Consider the following 26751-nt stretch of genomic DNA (forward strand, 5'->3'; position numbering starts at 1 on the left):
GTCAGTGCTCATTAGAGGGTCATCCTCCTAGAATTTGAAAAAGTGAACTTCATGCGTGGGGATATTCTCTAATTTTTCACACTCACTGTATAAGTAACACCTGCACATCAAGGTCTCCCAGCATAGTTCTGCATCTTCATTTCAGTTAAAGGAGTGATCTTTCACTTTAGGAAAAGCAGTGGCACATGACATATGTGGAAACTTACTCAGCTAATTTGACCATCTTTCATACACAGTCCCACGCTGACAAACACCTGCCTGTCACCCTGGCTGGAGACAAATCCACCTCTACGAATTCCTGCACTGAGGTCTTTTATTATTCAGAGGAAAAACACTGAAATACAGTTAGAAATGTCAACCTGTTTGTGGTAGATGCAAATGGCAATGTCCTTTTTTTTTGTCCTTGTTTCTCTGGATGCCCTATTCCAGTTGGGAATGTAACAGCTCATTTCTGATGGGTATTATACACTTCAGTGTCTGAAAAGTCACACAGCAGCGACCTTCTCTCACATTACAACCTGCACATATCCATGCAGCTTAGACTCAAACCAGTTTTTAACCCTAAGTTTCTCCCTGTGTGTTAACAATCTCCACAGGTTTATACTGTGAAAGTGAAAGCTTTTCTCACTCATTTTGATGCTTCAGTATTGACATAATATTTATCCACTTTCTGTCACTCCAGATACTAGTTCTTAAACCTTCATTCTAAATTGCATAACCATGTTGAACATTCCTACTAAGTTTTATATTTTATATTTCTGCATTTTCAGCTTTCATAGTTCATTTCTGACTATTCTTTCCTCTTCAAGCAGAAGATACAGTGCCACAGTTCTGGTGGGGCACTGTGCTCATCATCTTCCTCCCCAATCAGAGCTAGGAGATACAGGACACTGTATGAAACTGGTTTGTATTATACAAAGTAAAAGCAGGTAACTGTGCAAGGGAGCGGCCCCGTTTTAAGTTCAGTGCTTGCTGTTAAAGCCACAACACACGTTCAAAGGAAGTAGGTATTGGCAAGGGATTAGTTCAGATGTGTGTTCTCTTTTGGGCAGGAAAAGTAACCCCTGACCCAATGGGTAATTCCTCTCGGGCACAGCACTGACCTCACTCAAATACACCGAAGATGAATTGGAGGCAATGACTAGAAACCTTACCAGAGTTCTCTTGAAGTGAGATAGTCAAGCAGTGTCAGAAATGCCTCCATTTGTTTGAGCTGAGCTCCAACCAGTGATGAGCCCTTCACTTGATGTGAGCTGACAGCCCCAGAGAGCGCTCTCAGCGTACAGCACTCGAGACACAGCCCAGAGCCTCTGTGCCCAGAGCAGGCCCATCAGCACAGAGACACTGAGGTTTGTTCGAAATAAAGTCAATGGACTCTTCAAGGTCACTGTACTGAAAGAAATCTTTGCTTTGGTGCCTTTGGGCATTTGCCTCAACAAAGGCTTCAAGGCTTTTTAAGTTCAGATATTTACACCCAGCTTACCTCATCCACATCCATTCCAGTTCTCGCCTTTTGGGAGGAAATGGTGATCCAGTTGCTGTTACTGAGTATCCCAAAATTTGGCTCCCAGCACCTCTCTCATCTGATGGGATGAACTTCTGGTGCTGGTCTGCAGTGCACTTGGAGGCAGACTCAGAGCACCAGAGTTGTTTGGGCAAGAGCTAGCCCTCCATCCTGTGCTTTCTGGTGCCTGGTGCAACAGAACTGCCTTATCAGCACTGCCTTTCCCAGTGCACACCCATTTCTGGCACTGGGGACTTCCAACCCACTGCTGGCCCCATCAGAACCTGGGCAGAATCTGTTTCTACTCCCTTAGTGCTCATCAGCCAGGTACAGAAACACTTCACTGTGACAGCGTCAAATTATTCATTATTTCATTCTCATGGTTACCAAACCTGCACTCCATGTAAAAAGCAAATGCCTTCATAGTTACATGATCCTGTACACTTGAATCCCACATGGATCTCTGTCCTACTACTGGATGAGAAATACATTTCTTAATGCCATGGCAATCTCAAGGTTAGAGAAATCAGTGGAAAAGATTGGATATATATAGCTCCAATCTCTTGGGAAATTCTCTGCTCTATACCAAGCCTGACTACTTGGAATCCTTATGTGTTAAATATATTTTTTAAAAAAAATTCCTGCTCAGGTAGATACTGAGGATAATGGTCCAATCTCCTAATCAGAGCCACAGAGGAAGATATTGGTACCCTGGCAAAACCAGTTTTTTTCAATGCCATTTTTCATTAGTATTGACTTCCACAAATCTATCACCAGGAATTGCAAATCAGGGACTTATCTAAAATTGTTGATATACAGGTGGCTTTTATTTTCATGGCACAGGTCTACGTGGCTTAAAGGAAACATATCCTGAAGGAACATTTTTCACAAATTAGTCTTTAACATTACATGAGATATTCCAGTCAGAGCTCCACTTTATAGGGAGTTAATTTATCAAATGAGGTTAACTATCTAGCCATGATTGAAAATATCAACAAGGTATTCATTTTTCCTTTCAATATGGTGAACAGGAAAGCAGTTTCAAAACCAAAACCCTACACAAATTGAAAATAAAAATTGGAAATACACATTCTTTTACAAAGGCACTATTCCATTACACCTCTCAAGTGCATTTTAAGTACACAAAAGCCTCCAAGTTCTCATGTAATATAAGCAAAAAAATGGAATTCCTATTTTCCTGAGATAAAACCCACTTTATAATCTCTGGACCTCTGAACCACAGGAAAAAGCCTGATCATCTGAATTTCATATAATCAGAATATTACATACAATCAAGATTTTCAGAATGGATTGGTTTCTTTCTTCAGAGAGTACTGAGGCTGTTCAGCAGCTTTCTTTTATATATTTTAGGAGTCTTACCCTGAATACTGTGAGTTTGACCCAAAGTCTCTGACTACTTTTCAAAATCTATGTTCTTAAAAAAATAGAGGGACAATTTCTTCCCACCTGAAAGACCAATTACCTGAATATCTGGGCTTTCTATATATACCAGCACCCAAAAATGTGGATAATTCAAAGTTTACATGTCAGCAAATTATTCCATCTCAGGTTCTGAGGTTCTGTCTAGCTGTTTTTTTCCTTCCTTGCCTTTTTCCTTGTTCCCATTATGCTTTAATGCCCTGGGATCTCCATTACTGAATCAGCAGCTTGAGAGAAATATGCTACAGCTTACTGGCAGAACCAATTATAAAAAAAGAAAGAAAAAAACAACAAAAAAGCAAATGAATATAATTCTAAGCTATTCAGTGCAATGTACATTATACACATCTGCATATTCCAGTTTAATTTCTGGCAACAATATCACTATGGAAGAAAACATTGTCTAACTCACGGTGCTTTCACAAAATGCCTCTTACTGAATTTCAGCCCACAGTGCCTTCTGTACAAACACTCTCACAAACTCCAAGAATCATATTCAGAGCACAAACAAATAAAATGTGCTTCTTAATCAAAGTATATAGAATCTACTTACATTAATGGCCAATGTTCCCTTTTTATTGCACTATGTTATAAAAGTACAAATTGATACAAAGTAAACTAATTTTGCAAATAAGCTGTTTTATTCAGACTCAACATTGTATAAAGTGTCATAAAAATCAACCTTTCATTGCACATTTCCACACAACATGATATTTATTGCTTTCCAGAAATCACTGCATCAAGTTTATATTATTTCATGGTCAAAAGAAAAAAGTAGTTACTTAATATTCTGCATTGACTAGCTATCATTTTTGGCAACGTGATTTTGCTACGTGAAAATGTAGAAGTAGATGGAATGACAGAGTCATCACTCAGGCATCTCAAATTCTATGTCAAGGCTTGATAAAGGTGACACAACTTGACAGCTGCTCTTCTGCACACAAAAGACAGAAATACTTGCATATTCCATCTGAGTAGGTAAACTCTGCAAGGTGCTGCAGACTAAAAAATTCCAGTTTGTATTGAGAGCAGCACGGACACTGATAACAGCATTTGAGCATTAATCTCACAGGTGCAGCAATGAGGACACACAACACGTTACCACACACCTGGGTATGAATGCAATGCTAAAATCTGGCCTTACACAGAAGAATATTATTTTTCACACCTTACTAAAACCCCTAAAAGTATCTGTTTCAAGTATCTTAACTTGTGCTTGCTCACACTGTATGTGAACAGCTAAAATACTTGGACATGAAACATTCCCTGAATTCAATATAGTTCTTCTGGATAGGGAATCACATTCGTTTTCTATTTGTCTCAGAATACCAAATCACAGAATGTGGGATAAGAGTATGTTGCATATTAACTCACGTAAACTGCAAATGGAAAACACAGGGAATTTGTGTTCATCTTATTTGCTCTGAGGATGAAATATTAATGATCTCCTTATTTCCCCTCTAGTGGATTCACAGACTATAAGATGTTTCAGCTGTTGAGAACATGAAATGAGACTGCATGAAAAAAACAAACAGTATCCAAAACTATTTCAGAATCCTCAGTGTACAGGATGAAAACACCAAAAGCTTGGGAAGTCCTTGCCAAGTATTTTATTCACTTTTTTTTAAGGATAGGGGCATCAGCAGCTTCTTTAGCAAGTTCACCCAAAAGTCAGACCCGTCCACCTCTCCTTGGGGTCATTCACACCAGCATCAAGAGTGAGCTACACAAAACCCAAGTGAGGCTACAAGGACACTAATTAAAAACTGGAAATGTACTTAGAGCTCAGACAAACCCTCGACATGCCACCTGCAGTAAGGGCTCGTAGCAGGTGCTAACAGCACTTGGTACTGCATTGCTCTGTCAGCAGCATGGTCAGGGGAGTACAGCTTCAAATGAGGGAAAATTAACAGGTCTCTGCAAAACGACTGAAAAATAAATTCTCTTAAATAAGTGCCTCAAAGCATCACACTGCACACCTACAGCACTGCATGGTAAAGCAGCCACTCTAGTATAAAATATCAAACACAGTAACAGTCAGTAAAGGACCCTCTCCCAAAGACCATGCTTTGAAATTCCACTCAATCCTATCAAATAATGCAGTAGCGATCAGACCAGGTGGTGTTACACTGTCTGAACACTTGAGAAGTGTTCCGTAAACATTAAAGCCAGAACACGTTTAAAAGAAAAATAAAGACCAAGATTTCACTTTCAAAGGCTTGCTGGAAAATAAATCAGAGAGAAGTAGCTTAAATAAAACGCTCATCTTTTTTAACCAAATGGATTAGGCAGATGAGGAAGCATATACTATATTTACACAGCAAAACTGTTGTTCTATGCCTTTATTCTGATTAAATTTCTTAAATTAAGCCCTTGTATTAATTTCAACCTGCAAAATTTATAAAAGTATGTCTGCATTAACCCATGCCAACATTTATAATAGCTATAAAGTTAATTCTAGATTATATCACTTGTACATACACATTTATATTCTGCACTGTGGGCTTACTTAACATTGACCAAGACACTCCTCCCAATTAAAAAAAAAATACATAGTCTTGCTTTAGTCTATGTTGAGAGATTAAAGAAAACAGACTAAACAGAAATAATTGATCTTCTGATACCGAATCTTTTTGGAAATTCCATTAATAGTGGCCAAATTCTGCTGACCTTGCTTACATGGAATAGGACCCTGGTAAGTAATTATGGTAAAGTAAACCCTGCTCAAAAAACCAGACCAGGTCAGTAAGACTGAGGGGCAACATAATCTTTTTTGCAAATCCATGCAGGTGTACATTTTCTCCAGCTATGACAAGTGTGTATGAGCAACAGTAGAAAGAACCAGCGGCAGTGGGATTATAATTAGAAAAATCCAAAGGCTTAACAGCACCATCATTTTAGTAAACATACAGTCTAATTTAGGTATTTTTAAAGCCTTTGCTTCCCAGATGAGTATTCATTATTCTTAGGCACTTCCTAGGCTCAAATGTGCATGTTCAAGTACAGGTTTGTGCACAGGTCTTGAATCATCCTTAAAAATGTAAAACACTGCAGGACAGCATAATTACACACGTGAGTTTGGTATGTAGCCATCATCTAGCAAATGCTGGATGGTACCTGCAAGGTCAGAGAAATTCTGTGCCTAGATACTGCCTGTTTTATTTTGTAGACAGGTAGTAGGTAGCACCAATTCTGATTCTTTGTCTATAATTTCTTATTCATCCAACTGCAGAACTGGATTCAAATAAACTTCAAAAGTTTGTTTCAAAACTTTCAAGATTATCACCTGGCTACACTGCTACTTTTGAGGGAATTCCCTGGTCCAGACATTAGAGAGAAAGAAGATAGGAAAAAAATCTGCTTCCATTCAGTCAAGCTATAACTGAAAACCTGCTGCTCACATGTACTCAGAAGTGAATACTTTGAATTTAACAGATGATGTCTCCTAACACTTTATCCATTTGGATCTGAGCAGGACTTTTCCACCACTTTCAGCTCTTTATTATGGTCAGCTGTACCAGGAATAATAATTTAAACTTGAGGGAGGTGAGTTGAGAACTGAAAGGGGAACAAAAGGCATGACTGAGATCAGAGAGAGAAAAGAGGGGGATTAACTTGGTGGTTGGCAAATTAAAGGGGAGCTTAAGAAGTGATAAGGAAGCAGAATGGAGACAGAAAACCAGGGGGAATGGCTGAGAAAGGTGGTGAGGGATGGGAAAAATCATCACATTACAAAAAGATGTTAGAGAAGCTGAATGCAGGAGATTGGAGAAGATGGTGTTAGAGGGAGAGAAAACAGCCAGATGGTTAAATCCACCCAAAACTATCACTGCATTGGTATCCAAGAAATTGTTATCATTATTATAACATTTAATAGACCATAAATATTTTTGTATTCTATATTTGAGACATTTACTTGTGCTACTGGAGACTCTTGTCTCAAATTCTGTAGATTCAGAGCCCCAAAAGAAGACACTTTACTTTGTTTTGAACACCAAGAGTGCTGTACAAGGCTAACTCTTTCCCAAACTCAGGTCCAAGGCATTTAAAATGAGATTTGTTTCTATCACTCACTTTTCTGGGACTGGTGTGACACTGCTAAAATGTTACAGAGTGCCAAAGGGAAGGAACATCTTCCACACTGTGCTTGTTTCCTGAGATAGCGACAAAGCGCACCACGATGCCAGAGGTGCCCACTTCTGAGTGGCACAGATAACAGCTCCCAGCACAGGGCCTGGCAGGGAGATCTTCACTGCTCCTTGGAAAACACAGACCAGACATAACATTGCTTACAGCATTTGACTCTTTTAAAGCCAGAACGAGCCATAGAATTGTCTTACTTTTCTTTCCACTCAACACAAGCCCTACTGAGCCCCCAAAGTCTGGGTAAAGTAGATGCATTTATAGCACACAGCTACACGTGCTGATGAGTGATTTCCCTCCCTGCATTTTCTAATGCATCTCTTGTTCTCCATCAGCCTCCTGAAGTACAGAGAAATCCCAGGATTGGGGACCAGGGACTGTACAAAGGACCTCAAAAGATAAGGACATTAGTTTCTATGACTTAAACTCCATGGCTTGAAGGACAAATCTCATACAAACTTTCCAACATGTAACTGTGAAATCCTAGAGACCTTGGCTGAGAGTTTTCACTAAATGAAATTATGGTTACCTTTTGAATGTTTGCAATTGAACTAATTACAATGACTTAACAACTCAGAAATATAGGGAGAAAGTTGGAGGAACTGTTTCTACAGAAGAATGAAACATGTTCTCCGTGAGGGTAACCATGCACTGGCACAGATTGCCCAGACAGGCTGTGGAATCTTTATCCCTGGAAGGTATTCAAAAATAATCTGAACACAGCTGCCCCGGAGAGGCTGTTTTTAGGTGACCCTGCTTGAACAGGGAGGTTGGAACCTCCAGTTGTTCCTTCTGTAATACCTGAGATTTAACCTTTCCCCCTGCAGCTGCAAGAACTGAGGTCAGCTGCAGTGCCTCCTTTCACATCTCTAGACTGAAATATTTTCCTAAAAGGTAAGTGAGGTAGTGCAAAGGGTTTGCTAATTTTCTCATGTAGTCATTATTTACATCTATGTTTATGTAGATGTATCATATCACTGCAAGTAAATTAATATTGAAAATACAAGGCATTTGTGTGTTTGCATATTCACACAGGTACTCTTTTTTCTTGGATGATAAAAACAATTCACTGCCTTTTTTAAGGTTAGTACTCAAAACCCAGCTCCCATGTACTTTTTATTCATCTGACTTGATTGTACTTTAGCTTTTTTATGGACTCTTTAAAATACATACTAATAAAACTTTATTGGCTTTTTATTATCAACTGTCTCGACATACAAATATTGCAGGCTGCAGGGATTTTCTGGTCACTGTGAGCATGACTCTAGATTAAGTAGCAATCAGTGCATTTGTTATAGTGTCTCTTGCAATTGATGTTTCTGGAAAGCTAACACATTTTTAGTATCATTCAGGCAATTTGCAAACGTACTTCTGCCTTTAAGGGCACTCTGTTTATTCCAGTACAACATAGGAATGAACTCAGTCTGGGTAAGCTGCTCTGATTTACTAACTCCTTCCTTTAGCTGATGTTCCACAGCTGGTTGGGCAAAACCCCTATGTTAGAAGCACATCAGGTACTTAGGACCTTAACTTGCTATAAATTTTTTGAAGTCAATAGGTAGGATTTAAAAATCAATGGAAGGATGTGGCTCAAAAGTGCTTTTTTTTCAAAGCCATAATGGTACAAATATTATCACTGAGCACTCACTTACATGTAAGATCTGAACATTGAAATAAAAGCCTACAAAAGATCTGCAAGTGTGAGATGACATTGAAATCAATGCATTTAAGTCCCTAAATAGCTCATCTGATTCATCTCACCAACAAGAACATCTGATTGTCCTAGAATAGACAGACATTTACAATAGCAGTGACTTTCTAGTGGAGTACTTTAAAGTCTGCTATTTTAAAAGTGGTTACAGAAGGGCATTAGTGAGAAAACAAGATAAATATTTTAGTTAGGGATTACAGGGTTGAGAAATCATACATGAGGGATATTGCTCCCACCAGATTTCACTGACTTTGCTGAGTACACTTTGGTTGCATTAGAGATGGGTTTGGTGGAACATTCTAAGGATGAGGAAGCCATTATTAAATTCACCTGGTAGAGTTAAAGAAGATGTTAATCTCTATTTTTGGTCTCCTAATGGCACCTGACCCTTCATCATTTAACACCATCGAATCACAGCACTCTAAAGAAAATATGTCACTAAATGAACTGTTAGAAGAGTGGTCCCTGTTACAAATATAATTCAAGTGTAGCATCCACAGTACATCCCCAAGTCCCCAAAATAAACATACAATTCAACCACTTAAATCTTACCATAATTAAAACTATGAAAACAAGGGGATGAACCAACATCATAAACAATGTTACTCTCCACAAGTCAAATTCTCTCTGCACTAAACAGAACTGGTGTCAGCATTAGCAAAGGAATCATCATCAACTTTTGCTAATCATATGCCAAGGAGAGCTAGAGATAATAATGTCTGAGTCCATGCAGTCCCACTGACTGGTGCTGAACAAATTCCCACTGCAGAGGCTGCTGTACAAATGCACAGCTCTGCCTCTGGTCAGGCCCGGGGGGCTTTTGCCCACTATTCAGTCATAACTTATGAAGAAATGTAGCAACACCATGTGTTGTATGTACACAGTCCTGGGCCATTGCTTGGAGAGGCCCCTTTGCCAAGGACTTTGGAAACAGAAACCCAGATCTGTAAACAACTCATTTCTTGCTATGTGAAGTTTAAAAAGTTTTTCACCAAATTGTGCACTCAGAAATTTTCCTGAAGGCAATTTTTAAACATTAATACAGAGACTTTTTCCATTTTTATTACAACCTGAAATGATCCTGTAATGTTTCCATGGCAAACAGGGTAACAATGCATTTAACATTTCCATCAAATAAATTATATTTAAATCCTAAGTATCTATATAAAATTAATTATTTAAGCTCTAAACTTAGAATCATTTGAGACTGTAAAACCCAAAAAGGGCTTAACAATTTTAACTGTTTCTATTACTAAGACCTGCAGTTCTCAAACATATATAGCATCCCCTCAGAGGACACTGAACCTCCTGATCCTTTCACTCACAGATTACTTTGGCTAACAGGCAATGGTGTGATTAGAACCTTCCACCAATGGAAAACAGATTTGAGTTTTAGCCCTGCAATATGCCTCACCAGCTTGTGCCTGCACACTTGAATTCCTGGTTCTACAGCAGGGAATGGATTTATGTCTTCCTTGTGGTTTTTTGACAACAATCCAGGTCCTACATGCCAGGCCTGATGGAATGATCCAGCCTGGAATAGTGGGTGGTGTGGCAAAGAGTGATGGAATCCCAAAAATTTTCCCAGGATTTGGAGGTCTTGTTTTTATTTACAGCTCTCTGGAAATTTAGAGACCGTGAAGTGGGATGTTTCAGGAATGTTTGATGAAAGTTTGTAAGGCTTGTAGCCTTGTAAGACTAGGCAATTCTTTTATTTAACATAAATATTCAAAGCATTTTTGTGCAAGTGTAACTACTGATTCACACACTTCAAATAATCTGAAATCATCACAAAAATTTCCTCTCCAAGAAACATTAGAGAAAACAACTCTTTATTTTCATACAGAAATGGAATAATCAAAGTTTATCTGTATTCTCAGAACTGAGGTATTTATTGTTCCACAGGAGTAAAGGTGTTTTGTGCATTTCCACTCCGGTGCTGGATACCCATGGAAACACCACATCCTTCAACTACTTACTCTGAACGGAGTAAGGAAGAAGATGAGCTTGCTGAAGACCTTAGGAAACTTGAGTCAGATTTTTCTGACAGAGGAAATGGAAATCTCCCCTGGGTGCACATCTGGGGTGTCTCAGAACCAGGGCTTCAGCACATCGCAGGACGTGCCTGGCACTTCGCAAGATTGAGCTCTTAGTCATAAAAATGTATTCTACATACAAAAATACAGCAGATGTCCTTCCAAAAATCATCTCTGAAGTGTTAACTCCCTCTCTTTATGTTTTATACATTCAGGAACAGACATTTGAGACATACTGTGAACAGTGCAAAATACTGTTTTACATTTCTTAAACCACGTGTTGCAGTACCTTTAAGCGCCAGCTGAAGAAAAACTTTGATCCTCAGAGCAATTCTGGTCCAAGTTGAACTTTTGTTTAGCAAGTTGTAAACAAATGTCTTAGAACGCAGAGAATCCTCTCATTTCTTTCCAGCTAAGGTGGTCTCAAACACATCAAGTCCTGCTTTGAAATAAACCTGAGCTGAATTGATGCTGTTCAGAACCTCTGACAAGGCTGCTTGAATGGTCTCGTTTGACTGATGTAGTTTGCAGTGCTCCAGTGCCTCCAGCAGTACTGAAAACTGGCTGGTCCTGTCATCCAGTCTGTAAAGAATATTTCTGAAAGAGAACAATGGAGAGAATGGTAAGCTTCCTACTCAAAAATAATCCATCAGATGCCATCAAGAAACCCTGCAAGTATCAGCCACAGCTTACAGATGATACATATTGTGCACAGTGAAGTTGACCTGTGACAGAGCAAGAGGCAAATGCATATTTATTATGCCTTTATAAACTGAACCTATTCACTGAACTGCATGTACTTATATTGGAGTAGTCACTAAATCCATCAAAGAAATCTCACATTCCTCTTTGACCATTCAAGATTTTATTCAAAAGCATGAGCCTAGACCTATCACACCCCTCATGAAGGATTTTGTGTCTCAGATGGATTCCATTTATTCCCCTCTAAAAAAAGTTTGGTTATTGCTGTGAACCCTCAGCACAGGTTTGGTTTTGTTTTTGTTTTTCCTGTCTTCTCATGTTATTTATTTCACACTTCAGAGGTGAAATTCCAGCTGCATTGAAGTCAATGGTAAAAGTCTCCTTGCCTTCAGCAGAGACTTTACTTCATCAATAATCCTTTGTGGGATCAGAACAAGAGTAACCTATCTTTAATGTCCCATACTGAAGGAAGAAAACAAGCAGCACACACAGCTAAACCCTTGTGAAACAAAATCTGTGCTTCTAATAATATCTGCAAAAATTTTTAATGGTTTGTAGAAAACAGATGCAAGAGTATTGTGTGATCCCTTGGAAATGTTACTTGTATGAGGTGTGGAAGGCTCAGGATTCAAAGCTAGTCAGTGATTTTAATGAGACTCTTTGAAGCAGACTATAAATGCTATCCAAAAACAGGTGTAATCATTATACTAATTAGAAGAGCACATAAATATCATAAATCTCCACCCAGGAGCTCCTTTGACTGTAAACATAAGTGAGTGAAATTTGAAACAGGAAAGCAAGAGTGATTTGGTGCAGGACCTTATCCTTAAATACAGGACAGGTGTCAGGGCAGGGGAGAAGCTGTTTTATGGAGAATCCAGCAAGAACCAGGACAACTCGCACACTTTGTTAGTAACCTAATGGCACCACAGAACATGCCAAATGGCAACTCCAAATTAGTAATAAAACTGCCAAGTTTATTTACATGAGACAGACGAACACCGAAGTGTATCTTACCATTCTATGAATCACCTAATTGACAGTCTGCCTGGGGGAAAGGTAACAAAGTAGCCCAGTAAATGACACCACAGAACACCTACAATCTTCTGCCATGTTTTTCAGTTTTAAAAAATGTTTTGTATGAGAATCAATGCTTTTCAAAGATGTGAAATAACTCCTGTCCTCATAAGGAAATTTTTCAGTGTATGTTTCTGCCCCCCAATATTGGCTATACATCCAAACCCAGCAGTGTGCAGAAGGAATGGTAAGTTTTTCATCCCCTTACAGCAATACATCCAGACAGTTCAAGGGGTCTGCAATGCAATACACTGGACTTCTAAACAGAGGAGGGAAAGGGTTTGAATCCAAGACTGCAGCAGAAACAGTTTAAACAATAGGTCATCACTGACATAGACCACTTAGCCTGAAACAGGTTAGGAGTGCATGTAAGAACAGCTCAGTGGGGACAGAAACCTGCATCAAGAGTGCAGAAACAGGCAGATGTGGCAATAACTTCCTCAGCTTGCACTGCAGCAGCCACTGGACAACTCCCTGCTTCCTTAGCTCTGAGCTGATGCTACTGTTCCCTAGCTATGGTGGAGCTCATGCTCAAAGCTGACTTAAGTTATCTCATGGACTGTCCCAAAGCAGTCTCTGTGATACAGTAAATGAAAACTGTGTATGTTGAGACCCAGATAAATTCTTGGTTGGTTGGTTTTTAAGGATAGGCATAGATATGGGAAACACTGCATTTTTCAAAGCAGGGATTGATTTTGCTCCCTCAGTTCAGGGACTCCTGCTGAGATCAGTGCAAGCAGAACCAGGCTTTTGAAGAACTCTCCTCTATAGTTCCTGTAGTTCACAGGGAGAAAGAAGCCTGCTCACAGCCCCTTGAGCACCTCCAACAGCAAGGACAGTGCTAGAGATAATCACATTTCTTTCTACCCTCAGGAGAGATCTGGTTGCTGGTGGCTGGGAGAGTTTGACTGAGCTGGAATTCTACTCCAAACGCCTACAACACTGGTGCCCTGGACTGTGTTAGGATCCCTTTATTCCTTTATGTCAACTTATAACAATATCATAAGACAGCAACCATCAGCAGAGCAGCACTACCTCAGAAACTGCCACTAAGTGCCAGAAACTAGACCCTAAAGACAGGATGGCCTGAACATTGGAACATTCGGGGACTGCTCAGACAATGTTTGCGGTGAATAGGAACAGATCTCATGTCCTGTCTTCAAATGTGCTCTAAACAAGGCACACAAGCTAAAAAGATGGTTTAACCTGACATATAAGGGTGTTAATACAGTTTAAATCTACTTCTGTGATTTTGGAATTGGTGTTGGTTCCACAGTAAATCCACAGGCAGGTGATCCTAGAGAAAACAAGTATTCCTAGTCCACCCCACCTGAATGCAGGGCAAATTAGTGTCTGATGAGAAAATCTGAGCTGTTTGATGAATGAAAGAGACAAGCAGTCCACTGTCATAATTTTAAAATAATATCTTAACTTCTGAAATAGTAATATGACTTCAGAATAGCTGATTACATAGTATAACAGAACCTAATTTTTATTTTTATGTATGCAAACAACAGTAAGTAACATAATACAGCACCCCTTTTTTTCAAATTTTCTGCTACGAGTTCTCACTGGGATCTTGTATTTTCCAATTACTTACCTTTGCTTGGCAAGCCATGCCACCCCTTTGTCACATAAAATTATTTCTCTCTTTATGCATGTTCATGAGAGTCAATTTATACAAGTTTACTTCTTATCTCTGTTGAAGGTCCATCAAATGAAAAAAATGGTCAGTTCAGTTTATTACTTCCAAGCCTTTACAAGTCAGGAAAGTGTTTTCATTAAAGATTACACATGGACTGCAAAATAAAACCCAGCCATTTCATTGACACAAGGTATCACCATGTGCCCACAACATGCAGAATGATAGCAAGAAACTTTAATTTACACTGTGAAATTCAATTACTTAAACATTCCTTAACACAAATTGGTTTTGTAGCCTACACCTCTAAAACAATTCCAGCCTCTGACCTAATTGCTTAAGTATCTACCTTCATCTTTAACTATTTTGATCTTATAAATATAATTCACAGAGTCAGCCTGACCCCTACAAAACAAAAAGACACTCCTAAACAGAAAAACTGCAATACATTATTGATGACACTAATGAAATTACAACACACATCATTCATCTTAACGGGCTTGTTTCTACGACACATCCCAGTAACCTGAAAAGTGTAGCACTCAAGTAGGAAACCCAATTAATAACTTCAGGCAGTACCACTGAAAGATATAAAAGGGCTACAAACAAAACAGCCTTAGCAAAGTAAAGAAACTATAAGCAGAGCCTCTTCTATAATTTTTATAAGGCCTTGGCAGGCCTAGGAACATAAGGATTACTGATCAAAATAATGCCATTAAATGCTGTTCTACATAACCACAAATAAGGAGGTACTGTCACACCCACCAGAAGGAATTTGACAAATTCTTGAATGACAGATCACAGTAAAAATATACTGACTTTAATACAACTTCAATATTGGAGCAACTGGACAGTACAAGATGAAACTAGATTACCACATTATTCTTGTCACAAAAAACGATTTTTTAGCTTACAAGAAAATTTTGTCTGTAGGTAATGTACAACACAAGATGAATTATTCAGGCACTTACAAACAAACTCCTATCTAAGAGCCCATGTTAGAGATTTTGAAAAGTAACTATTCAATCATTAGGACATGATTGTAAGTCTACTGTCCCACATGAAATGACTGCAGGTTTTCTCTGTGGAATCACAGTAGAATTGTTTAGTGATAAATGCTACGGGCAGCCTCTGTCTATTCCAGTTACAACACAATGTGCATCCTCACTTCGGCATCCTCACAAACTCAATTTCATAATTTCCTAAATTGTTTTTTCTTGTATTCTCCAAGAAAAAAAAAATAAAAAAAGCACACCAGAACAAGGATTCTCTGAATTTCCCTTTCTCCTGATACTGTTCAATTTTGAATGCACTTTTCTTACATTTAGGAGTCTGTTTTCATTCGTGTTTGTAAGACATGGTAAATGTAAGACCATGGTAAATAAGTAAATGCACTCTATTAGCAATATTTACATATTGGGACTTCCAGTTCCACATGGTGGTTATTTATTGTAGGACATAAAAATATCAAAAATTCTTCTTCTCTGGGAACAGCACAGGTTGATTTATACTGGTTTATTTACACAAGTTGCACCTCAGAAATTTTATGGTGAACATATAGAAAGTTTTCCTTCTTCCTCTGGGCCCCTTATCCTTTTGATCTCCAGTGGTTCTTCTCCTTTCCTCTCTTCTTATTTTTTAAACCTTTTTGACACCCACATGCAGTTTTGTTATCTTACCTATTTTATTTCACAGCACTATTGTGGCAGAAGGTTTATAATTATAAAATTACAGCTGCTGGCCATGTAAGATTAACTTTTATCAGGATAAAATATACGCCCTGGTGAACTGTCATTACATGTCATTAAAGCTGATCCAGAAGAAACTCCTTTATTTCCTACAATGCTTGTTCCCTGCTGGACCGAACGCTGGAAGTCACGGGCTGTGGGGCCATGGGATGGAACAACTCACACATGGCCAGGGAAGAGGGGGATGTGGCAGCCAATCATTCAGGGCAACTCAGCTGTAAATGTCACCATTCCTTCACTGCCCTAAGTCCCCACAAACCCAGCACATCATTTTTAAGGATCTTCTACTTGTAATATGCTGTTCCTAACTTTTGTTTCCTGCACATCCTCTCATTTTTTAAAGAGCCATCAGCTGCCTTCCCTTAGTACACTCATTTACAGGCTGCGAACTGTTCTACCAATATATTTTCCAGGAAGTGATACATTTAAAACCTTGTACACTCAGAGGTGAGTGTCTGCCTGAAAGGGATGTATTTGCACGTCATCAGCAGTTGATAAGCTGCAGGTAATCTAGATATCAAACTGAAATAAAATCTAACCAACTGAAAGGCATTTCAAAGGCACTGTTATGTGACAGTGCTAAACCAGGTAAACTCACTCCCTGCTAGATACAAATTTATCTTGCATAATAAAAGACAGGACACCTCTAATTGAGTCAATTATGGCAAATGCAGGTTGTGGTAAGTCTGCATGAACAGAATCCTGTTGGGACATGGGACTACAAGGAGGTAATTATTCCAGGTTTGAGTACATTTCTGAGAGGTCAGTTTTAAATAGGTCTTAAAAAAATTAATCCTGATTTTGGCAGCTCTTTGAAGTGTCTCAATGCTTGGCTTGGCTGCCTGCCAAATAAACAAGTGGAAAAAGAGAAGCCAAATTGGAAGAATAGCGGGTTACAAGATCCATTATCTTTTATTTCCCTACAGTTCTCTTTGATTACAGTCCCTTTTAAAGGTAAGGGATGCACTGTCCTGAAACACACTAATCTCTTGCTGAAGGATCACTAAAGCCTAACCTAACCCTAACTTTAGCATAAATTTCAGCTTGATGCACCTTGACAACTTTAAATCTTTGTGAGTGCCTTGAGTGCACCAATACCAGATTCCAAAGCACATGTATGAGCAATCAGAATCCTAAAGACAAAGCAAAAGGTCTATTTATTAAAGAATTTAAACCAAGAAAGGTTGCTTGAGGACTTTTTTTATGCCCAAAACTCAACATTCACAGTACACATTCGCTTTCATTTCTGTTCTGAAATATGTAAGGAAACTATTCTTTTGATAGTGAAATAATTTCTGCCAACAGAAAAGATTGACATAAAGTAAAGCTAACAATGCTAAGCTTGATTTTCTGATAATAGGACAGTGTCCTGCAATGGCTGAGAAAAAAATTAAATACTGAATCTAAGACAACCTGTAGCCAAACCTTTTCACTTTTGTTAAATAAACAGTAATTACTTCATGGCCTAATTTTTGTTGCTTTTGATAGCAAACAGTGTTTAGTATAATGTATAATAACCATAAACAAACGGGAGCTGGCAACTTGAGGCAAGTAGCAGATCATAATAGGACTGATGTTCTGGAACAGCCTCAAATAAGAATAATGGAGCTAAGAAGCTTGACTATCTTAAAGACTGAGTTTGAGTAAATCAGGCTTCAATAAAATATCTATTGGCCAGTGCTATATCTATTACCATGCACTCACAGTTTTCCTCCTGGTGAAAATTTGCTGACTTTAGGAGCTGATTTCTTTCTTGTTTTGGAGTAAACAAGATCAGTAGGTAAGGAGAATCCAATCTACACCTTCAACAGAAGCTGTAGATTACACAGACGGGGAACAAAAAAATTTAAAATAGGATGCATTAGTTCTTCAGAAGCTGCAAATCACTATTTATCACTGCTAAAGAGCAGTCCTCTAATTAAGCATTATTTTCTCTAGGGTTTTACAGAAATTAATTAATCAACTTTATGTAGAAATTCCTGAAGAAGCCACAGAACCCACTATGAGTCTTTGCCACAGAGCTTCCAAACCCTCTATGCAGTTGATGAGAATGATGTACACCCCATGGAAATGTAAAACTTCCTTGAAAATCCACCAATACGTTTTCTGTGGTTCCTTAGAACAAGAACTTATATCTATACTTAAAAGAGTGACTATGCAGTGAACAAAATTGATATAACTATTTTAAAATGTTATTTGCTGGCAGCAATTGATATGAAATACTCTTTTGTTAAATTTCAAATAATGTAGCTGTTGGTAACAAATGTAGGCATGTTGTTCTTTGAATGATTTATGCTACACTTTCTTTTCAAGTGAAGGAAACATATGCTTGTGTGCATAATTTGGAGGAAACTATCTGTCTTTTAAGGATGTCTCAGTCTGAAACACTCAAATTCAAAGCAGATGTGCTACTATTTTGAAGAACTTGAGGGAAGTGAATTAATAAAATTATTTCCAAATGGCTCACAGCTGATGTTCTGGTGGCTTCATGGAGTTTTTTATTTAGAAATGATGTAAAACATCCTCTTCCTAAGGAGGAATCCCATTTCTAAACAAAGCAGCATGCAGTGTCCAGTGCTTAAGGCAGGAAACTGGCCTGACCTTGATCTCCAGTTCTGATCCTGACTGGGTTTATCACCCTAAATAACTCCGTGCCATGTGACATGAGACAATTACCACAGGTCATTATCGTAAGAGTTAACGAGGCGTAAAAGATTATGTCATAATACATAATCCATCCTTAAAGAAATGCCTCAAGTGGCATCATTATTACCTTCAATGGCAGGTACACACACAAAATTAACACCTTTCTCAAGTCCCAGGTAAGGTAATTTTCCTGTTAATGATCTCATCAACACATTTCTAAGCTCTGTTGCCTGGGTAATATTTTAGTGGGGGAATGTTGCATATTAACTATTTTCCAAATGAATGCCATTTATTTTTGTCCCATGTTCAAGAAGTGTTCTTGGCTAATATTTCAACCATACATGAGTGGTTCTTATCTGCCATGATCAAAAAATGTGGAATCATATATTTCTTGGATCTAAAAAATGTTACCAGTCCTACTGTTTATAATAAAGATAAAATAATGTATAAAATATTAAATTTCTGTCATGTTCAATAAACGATTCAGAATCTAATACTTTGTACAGCTTCCTGAGATCACGATGATTTTTTTTTTTCTGGAACTAGACATTCTTGCCCTATTTAGCACCATAAGTGCAGACCCAAGCAAGATTTGCCAGCAAGGGACACAGAGTGGAGCTGCATCCTAACCACAAGACTTGCTGGAGGTTGGCATGAGAGCTCTGCACTGAGCTCACAGAACAGCTGTGAAAGGGCTTTTACAGTCAGCAGAACAATTGCTGTGAGATGGGCTAAAACATCCAATAAGGACACATATTAAAATAAATGTCATTTTACAAAAAAGCCTACTTTTCTTTTGCACAGCAAATATCATGCACATTCATGGGAAGCATAAGGAATTTTATTTCCTGGAAAAAGTGTTGTCTTCAGGACAACTAATGCTGGGTTAAATTACAATATAATAATATTTACTGGATCACAAACATAATGGGACTGATGTATGGTACAGAGAGAACTCTGCAAGTATACAAATCAACCTAATTAAAAAGATGGAAGAAAATTCATGAGTAGTACATAGAGGAAAAATAAATTAATATATGTAAAACCAGGTTTCTTTTCATATCAGAGAAGTCAGAAATCTGTTTTCAAGCCATGACATAATCCCTGATTACAGTGGTTTTCTGCTTTTGCAGGTGTAATGAAAAGATTTTCATGTTCCCTGTTTAAATAAGCTTTAAAGTCTGCCATAATTACAGCTCTGCAGATGGCTAATTCAGTAGTATTTATGCAGCAAATGCTCTTCAAATAGTAAAAATTTACAAGACAACAAATACAGTCATTAATTCGTGGCCATTACATGTATCAGTGATTCCAAAGGAAAAAAAACATCTCAATTGCCACTCAGATGGATCAGGTGTAAGTAAGAGTTTCACTCACTTTATTGCATCTCCTCAGTATTAAAAAAGGGCATAATTCAGCATCATTATCAGTCATGAGAAAAACAGTAACCACAGCAGGAATTTGTAAGAGCATTATCAACCTAGTAAATGCTACTGGTGTGTGCTAGGATAAATGCGCTGCTCCATACTTACAGTCGCATAAACCACAATAACACTGCTCAAACACTGTAAAGTTCAAAGGAATAAGGCAGAAGAAAATGGGAAGGCATTTTGGGTGTAGAAAATACATTTGGACAAAGACCTATCAGAGAGAAGGGAGCTGAACAACAACTGCAGAACTGAGAAACACCAGAGAAGGATTAGAAAGGGAAACAAGTAATGCCACTATTCATAACTCCATTTATAAGCTGTGAAAAAAATAATAGAAGAAAAGAAGTTACAAATTTTGAAAGATGCAAAATATGGGGGTCAAAAGTCAGGCAGGAAATCATTGCTCTGCTGGAAGACAAAAATTCATTTACTCGGACGGAATGGGGAAATCTGAGGTACACAATTCTACAACCAGCACACAATTCTTTCCTTCTCCCCCAACATAATTCTAGCATTGTATTTACAAATTGCACATGGCAGATAATAGAGACAGGACATTATCTACTGCTGCCAGTGAAACATGAATTATTTCAGTATTTCCCACACTAAGATCATCGACACTGGATCAAATCACTCTCTGCTCCACATAATACAATGCAGAACAATAAAAACACTCCATGCATTTGGCTCAGGTCGGTCAAAAAACATCTCAAATATTACTAAAAAGTAGACAGAAATGTTTTCTGCTTGAAGTCATAAATGAATAATTCAAAATGGAGAAACAAATCTCCAGAGTTTACACAGTGAGACAGAACTACTGTCTTCAGTAGAAACTCTGGGCTAGGGTTTTGTTTTATTTTGCAGGTGACATTGCACTCCATGTTTACCCACGTTACTGTTTAAGATTAGCAGGATATTTGCATCTTTAATGCTTGTCCCCTGTAAATCCAATGAGCAGCTTGTTTACTCATGGAGATATAATAAGGTCTTTAATTTTCCTACTAAACATATCTCCAGAAACTAGACTCTTAGGGCATGTGTATTCTGAAACCTGAGAATCTGCTGCAGTTTACCAGCAAAGCAGAAATAAATCCTGTGTAGAATCTACACACCAGAAATGTACATAAAAAATCTCAATCTGAAAAGAAAGTATTTGTTCTGGTGAACACCACACGAGTTGTTGACCAACTTGAGTGGCACAAGTTCAGGAGCGATGCAAATTGCCTTTTTTGAATGGTACTAAAAACATCTTTTGATTGTTCCTTCATTTCATCATGGCAAATTCAGGGTGCACTATCTATCTTTGCTTTTTGCCAGTATTTTGTTCAGTGCATTAAAATGTACCCATTTGTTGAAATTTTTTAGCCCAATGAAGTGTTAATGTCACACTTGGGTATCTGTGATGAAAAGCAAAAGGAAGAAGTTTAACTGGTACAAATGAGCAATAAAAGCTGCTGGAGGTCTTTGTTGAAAACACAGATTGCTTTCAAAATCCTTACTTTTCACCTAGTTATTACTCAATTCACTCAATTACATCGATTAGACAAAGCACAATCACCCTTGTAACAATTCCATAAATAGTGGTGGCAGGTGCATACAGCCTTAATGGACAGGACAAACTTGGCATGCTAAGATAAAACTCTTAAAAGAAAGGTTTTACACAAGTTGACTTTGATTTTTTTTATAAAACTGTTAAAAGAACTGTCAGTCAGGACATAACTGATCCTTAGGCAATGGTCCATTAAGAATAAAACCCACCTAACTGGAGCAGAAATGACAGCCTGAGCCCTTGTACGCCTCTTTTCAGCTTTAATTTTAGACTGAAGACACAAACTGTGATTTTAGTGACTCTTTTAGGTTTGGAAATTTTGGGGGAGCACCCCAGGGTATTCGAGGAAATCCTGCATACTTACTACTGGATCCATCTTGTATCAACAGCATCCATCAAATCTACAAATTAGACCTGGACCTGAAAAAATGTGACACTCTCAGTAAGACTGGAGATCTTAGTGCACTGAGTGTGCCATGCCTGATCTCCATGAAGTTTGCTTCGTTAGCTCCTTTCTTTGCAATACTATTGTACACTGAAAAGCTCTGCCTTTCAACACAGGGAGAGGATCTCTGTGTGAGTACCTGAGGAGTGCATACACAGACTTGACAGACACATCAGGCTGACAGGTTGTCAGAAGCTGTGGGGATCAGCAAGTAAACAAAATATACAAGGAACAGGGAGAGCCCTCTTACTGAGCCTAGGCAAACACAAGGCTTGAACTCAGTATTTATGAAAACCAGGAAGATCCATGCTGTCTTGCTGTCCCTGATATTGCTGGTGGCAGTGTTTTGGTTGGTATTTCTGTAGAGGGAAAAACATGCAGAAGCACGACAGCAGACATGATCAGTATTTATGGAATCTTCTCATGGCTCTGGTGAGGCTGACCATCTCATGGAGAGGACAATATGCTTGAAATCCTTTTTTCCCCTGTACAGTGCCTAAAGTAACAGAGGCTCTGTTCTTACATTAACCTTGTACATGCCACTGCTGTGTAACTTATGATTATTATCTCTAGCAGCAAAATGTGATCATCAGAAAACACACAGAAATGTTCCACAACAGTATATATTGTAAGAGTGGAAAGCAAAAAATGGCTAAAGGTAAGAAACAAACTGATTTCTACTCATTAACCCATTAAAATAATGAGAAATTTTAAATTAAAAAACAAATCAATATTATGATTATGTTATAAGAAACAAAGAGAGATAAATGAAAAATACCAACAGCAATCCTATTCTATTCCTACACATTTATTATGGAAAGAGAAAATCTACCCAGGGTTACCACTGGGATTCAAAGAAATTCTTCAGGCACAATAAAAGTCAGCAATTTTCTCCCAACCCCAAATCAAGTCCCAGGGTAACTTTTGCAAAGCAGGACATTCCTCAACCTATTATTTTTCATTCTGCCTAAATTTCTGGATAAGACTAAAATACCCTGATGAAAGCTGTACTTGTTCATTTCCAGCTCAGCTGGAAATAGAGATCATGGGGAACATGTGCTGTTGTTAAATTTGCAGTTCAATGTCAGGAAGTTCAGTTAAGAGGGATGAGCATCTGAACTACAGCATTTACTGACACTATTGAACAACCTGCCAATGTCAATCATGGTTACTTAAATTTAATCAAATATCCTCATCCAATTATTAAAAAAAATTAGTAATTTGAATTCTGTTAGTAAGTTTGATTAATATTACTTCTCGTTATAGATGCATAATGCATCAATTACGCCCAAATATTGCCCTAGGACATTGACTGGAATGAGGCATTTATTTTTTTACAGTACATATATATAGTAAGAGACTGTAGCTATGGGAATGTGTGTGCAAACCATAGAAAAATTATATATAAAAGATATATCAGTTCCCCTGTAGTAGAGAAGCACAAGCAGATTGCAACCCCCCTGTAATAAAGAAAAAATCCACCTTTCTTTTTAATTCAAGTTCTAGGAGAGAAAACATAGTACAGATCCAGAGAGCTGTGAATTAGGGCAAACACAAGGCTAAAAATGATGCCTAAAACTTCAGCAAATTTGTCAAGTGCTTTGATTGAGGTTGAGAATATGAGTCCAAATGGGTATACAGGAAGCAATCATTTTTTCATGAAGAATATGTCCTTTACCGTGCACACAAATTCTTCCTTCAGAAGGCTGTAAATTACAGTATTTATGGAATCTTAATGATCTAAACACAGTTGGAGCCTGAAGGTCAAGGCTGCAAACTGCATCCTAAATTTCTGTTTACAGATGAAGCACAGTATTTATTGCTGTACTGCTTGTGCTGCTATAGTTAAAGGGCTGCCAGCATTTCCATTATAAACCACTATTTCAGGGCTTTATAACTTGCCTATCAATCTTCTGACTGGGATGAAACATGGCATACAAGGTCCTGGCTGTGAGATGGGTTTTTTTGTTTGTTTTCTTTACCAAATGACAAAAAGAATAAGCTTAAAGTTTTACAAGCAAAAAAAAAAAAAAAAAAGTGTATCAGTTTTTTCAAGTATTTCCAGTGTTCTTGGGAAACAATTATAGCTTCAGAATACAAAACATAACTTCATCAGCTAATAGAAGGACTTTCAATCCCTAAAAAATGAAAAATAATCTAAACAAGACTTATGGTTAGATGCTTTTTATTTTTTAATTAAGCAAACATACTTCAGATTTTAAATGGCAGCAAAGGACATCAGAAATCTAACAGCGTCCTTGACTCTGTTTATCTGTGTAGGTTTACCATTAAAGGTAACAATTACACACCTTGGCACAGTACAAAGGGTGTATTCTTTTTAAATGGCATCTAAATGATGATGCACAAGGTGTCCTTTACTGTTGTATATTCCAGATGATGTCAGGTAAAATTATTCAGAATAAAGTCAAAGCCAATGTTTTCTCCCAGACTTAGAAATCTTGTATTGTTAAATCTTGTATCAAATTTAATTGAATTGGAGGGCAACAAGTACAACATTTTCACTTCCACAGTGTCTCCTTTGCCAGTGTGACAGTACTTTTGCTCTGTACCAAAGTACTACAGAGAGCAGGTGAAAAATTTGTTACATTATGTCTGTGTATCTAGGAATTATATTTTGGTAAATAACAAACTTAATAATGCAAGCACTGCAAGAATTCGAATATTAGAAGATGTGAAAACCCCTCTTATTGGAATCCTAAGTTTTGACATAATTTATTTTTACAAATAAAGAGCTGGGCCAGATTCAACGATGTTGAATGTTGCTGTTGCAATGCAACACACATATATTACATTATTATTAAACATTATTATTAAATTATGGCTCCTTTGCAACACCATACTAGTTCAGACAAGACAGACAGCACTGCTAAACCTGGAATATTAGACTTTATCTAATCCCATTTTGGCTTATATCTTTATGTTATAAATCCAGTCACAGCAGGAAGTAAGTAAATTAGCCCCTCCCCAGATGTAATTATTCTATTTTCTTTATTACAGCTGTAGGGCTTTTATTCACTGACACTGTTGAGTTCCTGGTAACTACCTTTGGTTTTTTTACCTTTGCTTTTGTTAAAAGATGACTGCATTTGTTTTATACCACTGCTAATGACTGGAAGAATCTATTCCTCCTGTTGCTGGAGCTTTCTCCTTTCCTCTCCCACCTCCACCACATGTCTGTTTTATGTCCACTTTACACCATCACTTGCATGAGACACTGGATAATCTCTCCCATCAACTGACATCAAAATACTGTTTTGTTACTTTAGTTGGTTCTGGCGAGAGACAGAGACCTGCAGACTTCTTTCTTAGAAACTAAAAGATGGGATGACTACGACATCTTAAAACCAACCTGGGTAGTGCAGCTGAACACATAGCAGAAAAGAATTCCAAGCAGAAACAAGATGTTATGAACAGCGACTGACTCAGGCCTCCTCATTAACTGAACTGTACTGCTCTTAACTCGCTGAAATGCATCCAAGAACGCTGCTATATAATTAAATATGTTAAATAATGCTATGGAGTTTCTTGTACAGTTCTGAATCGTCAATGAACTGTACAAAGTTTTAAATAAAATACAGGTGGAGCTTGCCAAGCAGTATTAGACTTCAAAATATTTTCTACTTCTGAAAGCTTCCTGTACCATCTGACACATGTTTCTGCCACGCTGCCTGGGCTGCCATCACACCATACGTCTTGTTAGCAGCAATGTCATGACAGAAATGCTACAGTGCTGCATTCTAATGACCCCTTGCATTGTAATGAATTAATTTTTTCTGCAGAAAGGATGTGATAGGAAAAAAATAGCTTTATTCTTGGGTACTCGCTGAGGTTTTCGTTCTAAAGACAGTTCTGCAAACCAAGCAGTGTTGAACACCATTTTAGCTCAACTACAGAACAACGGGGCACTGTACCTGTAAAGTCCTGGAGGAGCTCGATGAACCAAGAAGCTTTTCTCCAAGCCTTGTAGCACATCATTGAGCATCCTGACTCTGACAGGAGCTCGTTCCTTGGGGTCATTGGCTGGACGCATCTCATCCGACTGGAACAGCTCCGCCGTGTCCCTCAGACGTGATGCCACTGCCAGCAGCTGAGGAATGCCTGCTTCATCACCTGGGAACAGGGAGAGCAAGACAGTCACCAGTGATTCAGAGACCACTTATAACTCTTGCTTTCAAGTCAAAATTAATAGTCCAATTAAAACCTGAGCCTCTTTTTCCCCTGTGAGCAGAATGGAATGGGTCAAGGGAAGCCACAGATCATTCCGTGTAACCTCTGGTCTGTTTCTCAAAGATCAATTTGGGCTCTGATGCTTTAAGATCTAATAACCTGTGAGGAATGATTTTGGGGTACAGCTTGAACTCTAGCATTGGAAAAACAGGCATGCAGGAAGCAATGGTTATAAATCAAGAACTACAACATTTCCTTCTGCGACTGCACTTATTCAATGTCATTTGATGCTATTGCTCTCAAGTCTGAAAGCCTGTGCTTGGATTCCATAATGACTGCTCTATAGAATATTGTAATATGCAGAGTTTAATTGAATTTGAGTCAACATTTTAGAATCTTAGAGGTGAACAGCAACTGTAGAGGGTATGTGAAATTGCTCCTCTTAATCACTTAAGTCATATGCCAATGAGCCAACTTTAATTGATATCCT

General features: G+C 38.1%; 1 protein-coding gene across 8 annotated transcripts in view; it reads right to left on the minus strand.

Annotated features, from left to right (window-relative positions):
* Window positions 1-3563: 3563 nt before the first annotated feature.
* Window positions 3564-26751, minus strand: part of NAALADL2 (N-acetylated alpha-linked acidic dipeptidase like 2) — a 421951-nt gene continuing 398763 nt past the window's right edge. For all 8 annotated transcript variants that reach the window (XM_042041852.1, XM_042041853.1, XM_042041850.1 and 5 more), the window contains 2 exons: window positions 26006-26204; window positions 3564-11431 (listed from right to left, as the gene is read on the minus strand). In XM_042041852.1, coding sequence (XP_041897786.1) covers window positions 11233-11431; window positions 26006-26204 — 398 coding nt within the window. In that variant the 3' untranslated portion in view covers window positions 3564-11232. The remainder of the gene's footprint in view (window positions 11432-26005; window positions 26205-26751) is intronic.

Source organism: Corvus kubaryi, unplaced genomic scaffold (genome assembly GCF_017639235.1).
Source record: "Corvus kubaryi isolate FWS band 111438036 unplaced genomic scaffold, C.kubaryi_AGA036_p1.0 37397, whole genome shotgun sequence".
Classification (NCBI taxonomy): domain Eukaryota; kingdom Metazoa; phylum Chordata; class Aves; order Passeriformes; family Corvidae; genus Corvus; species Corvus kubaryi.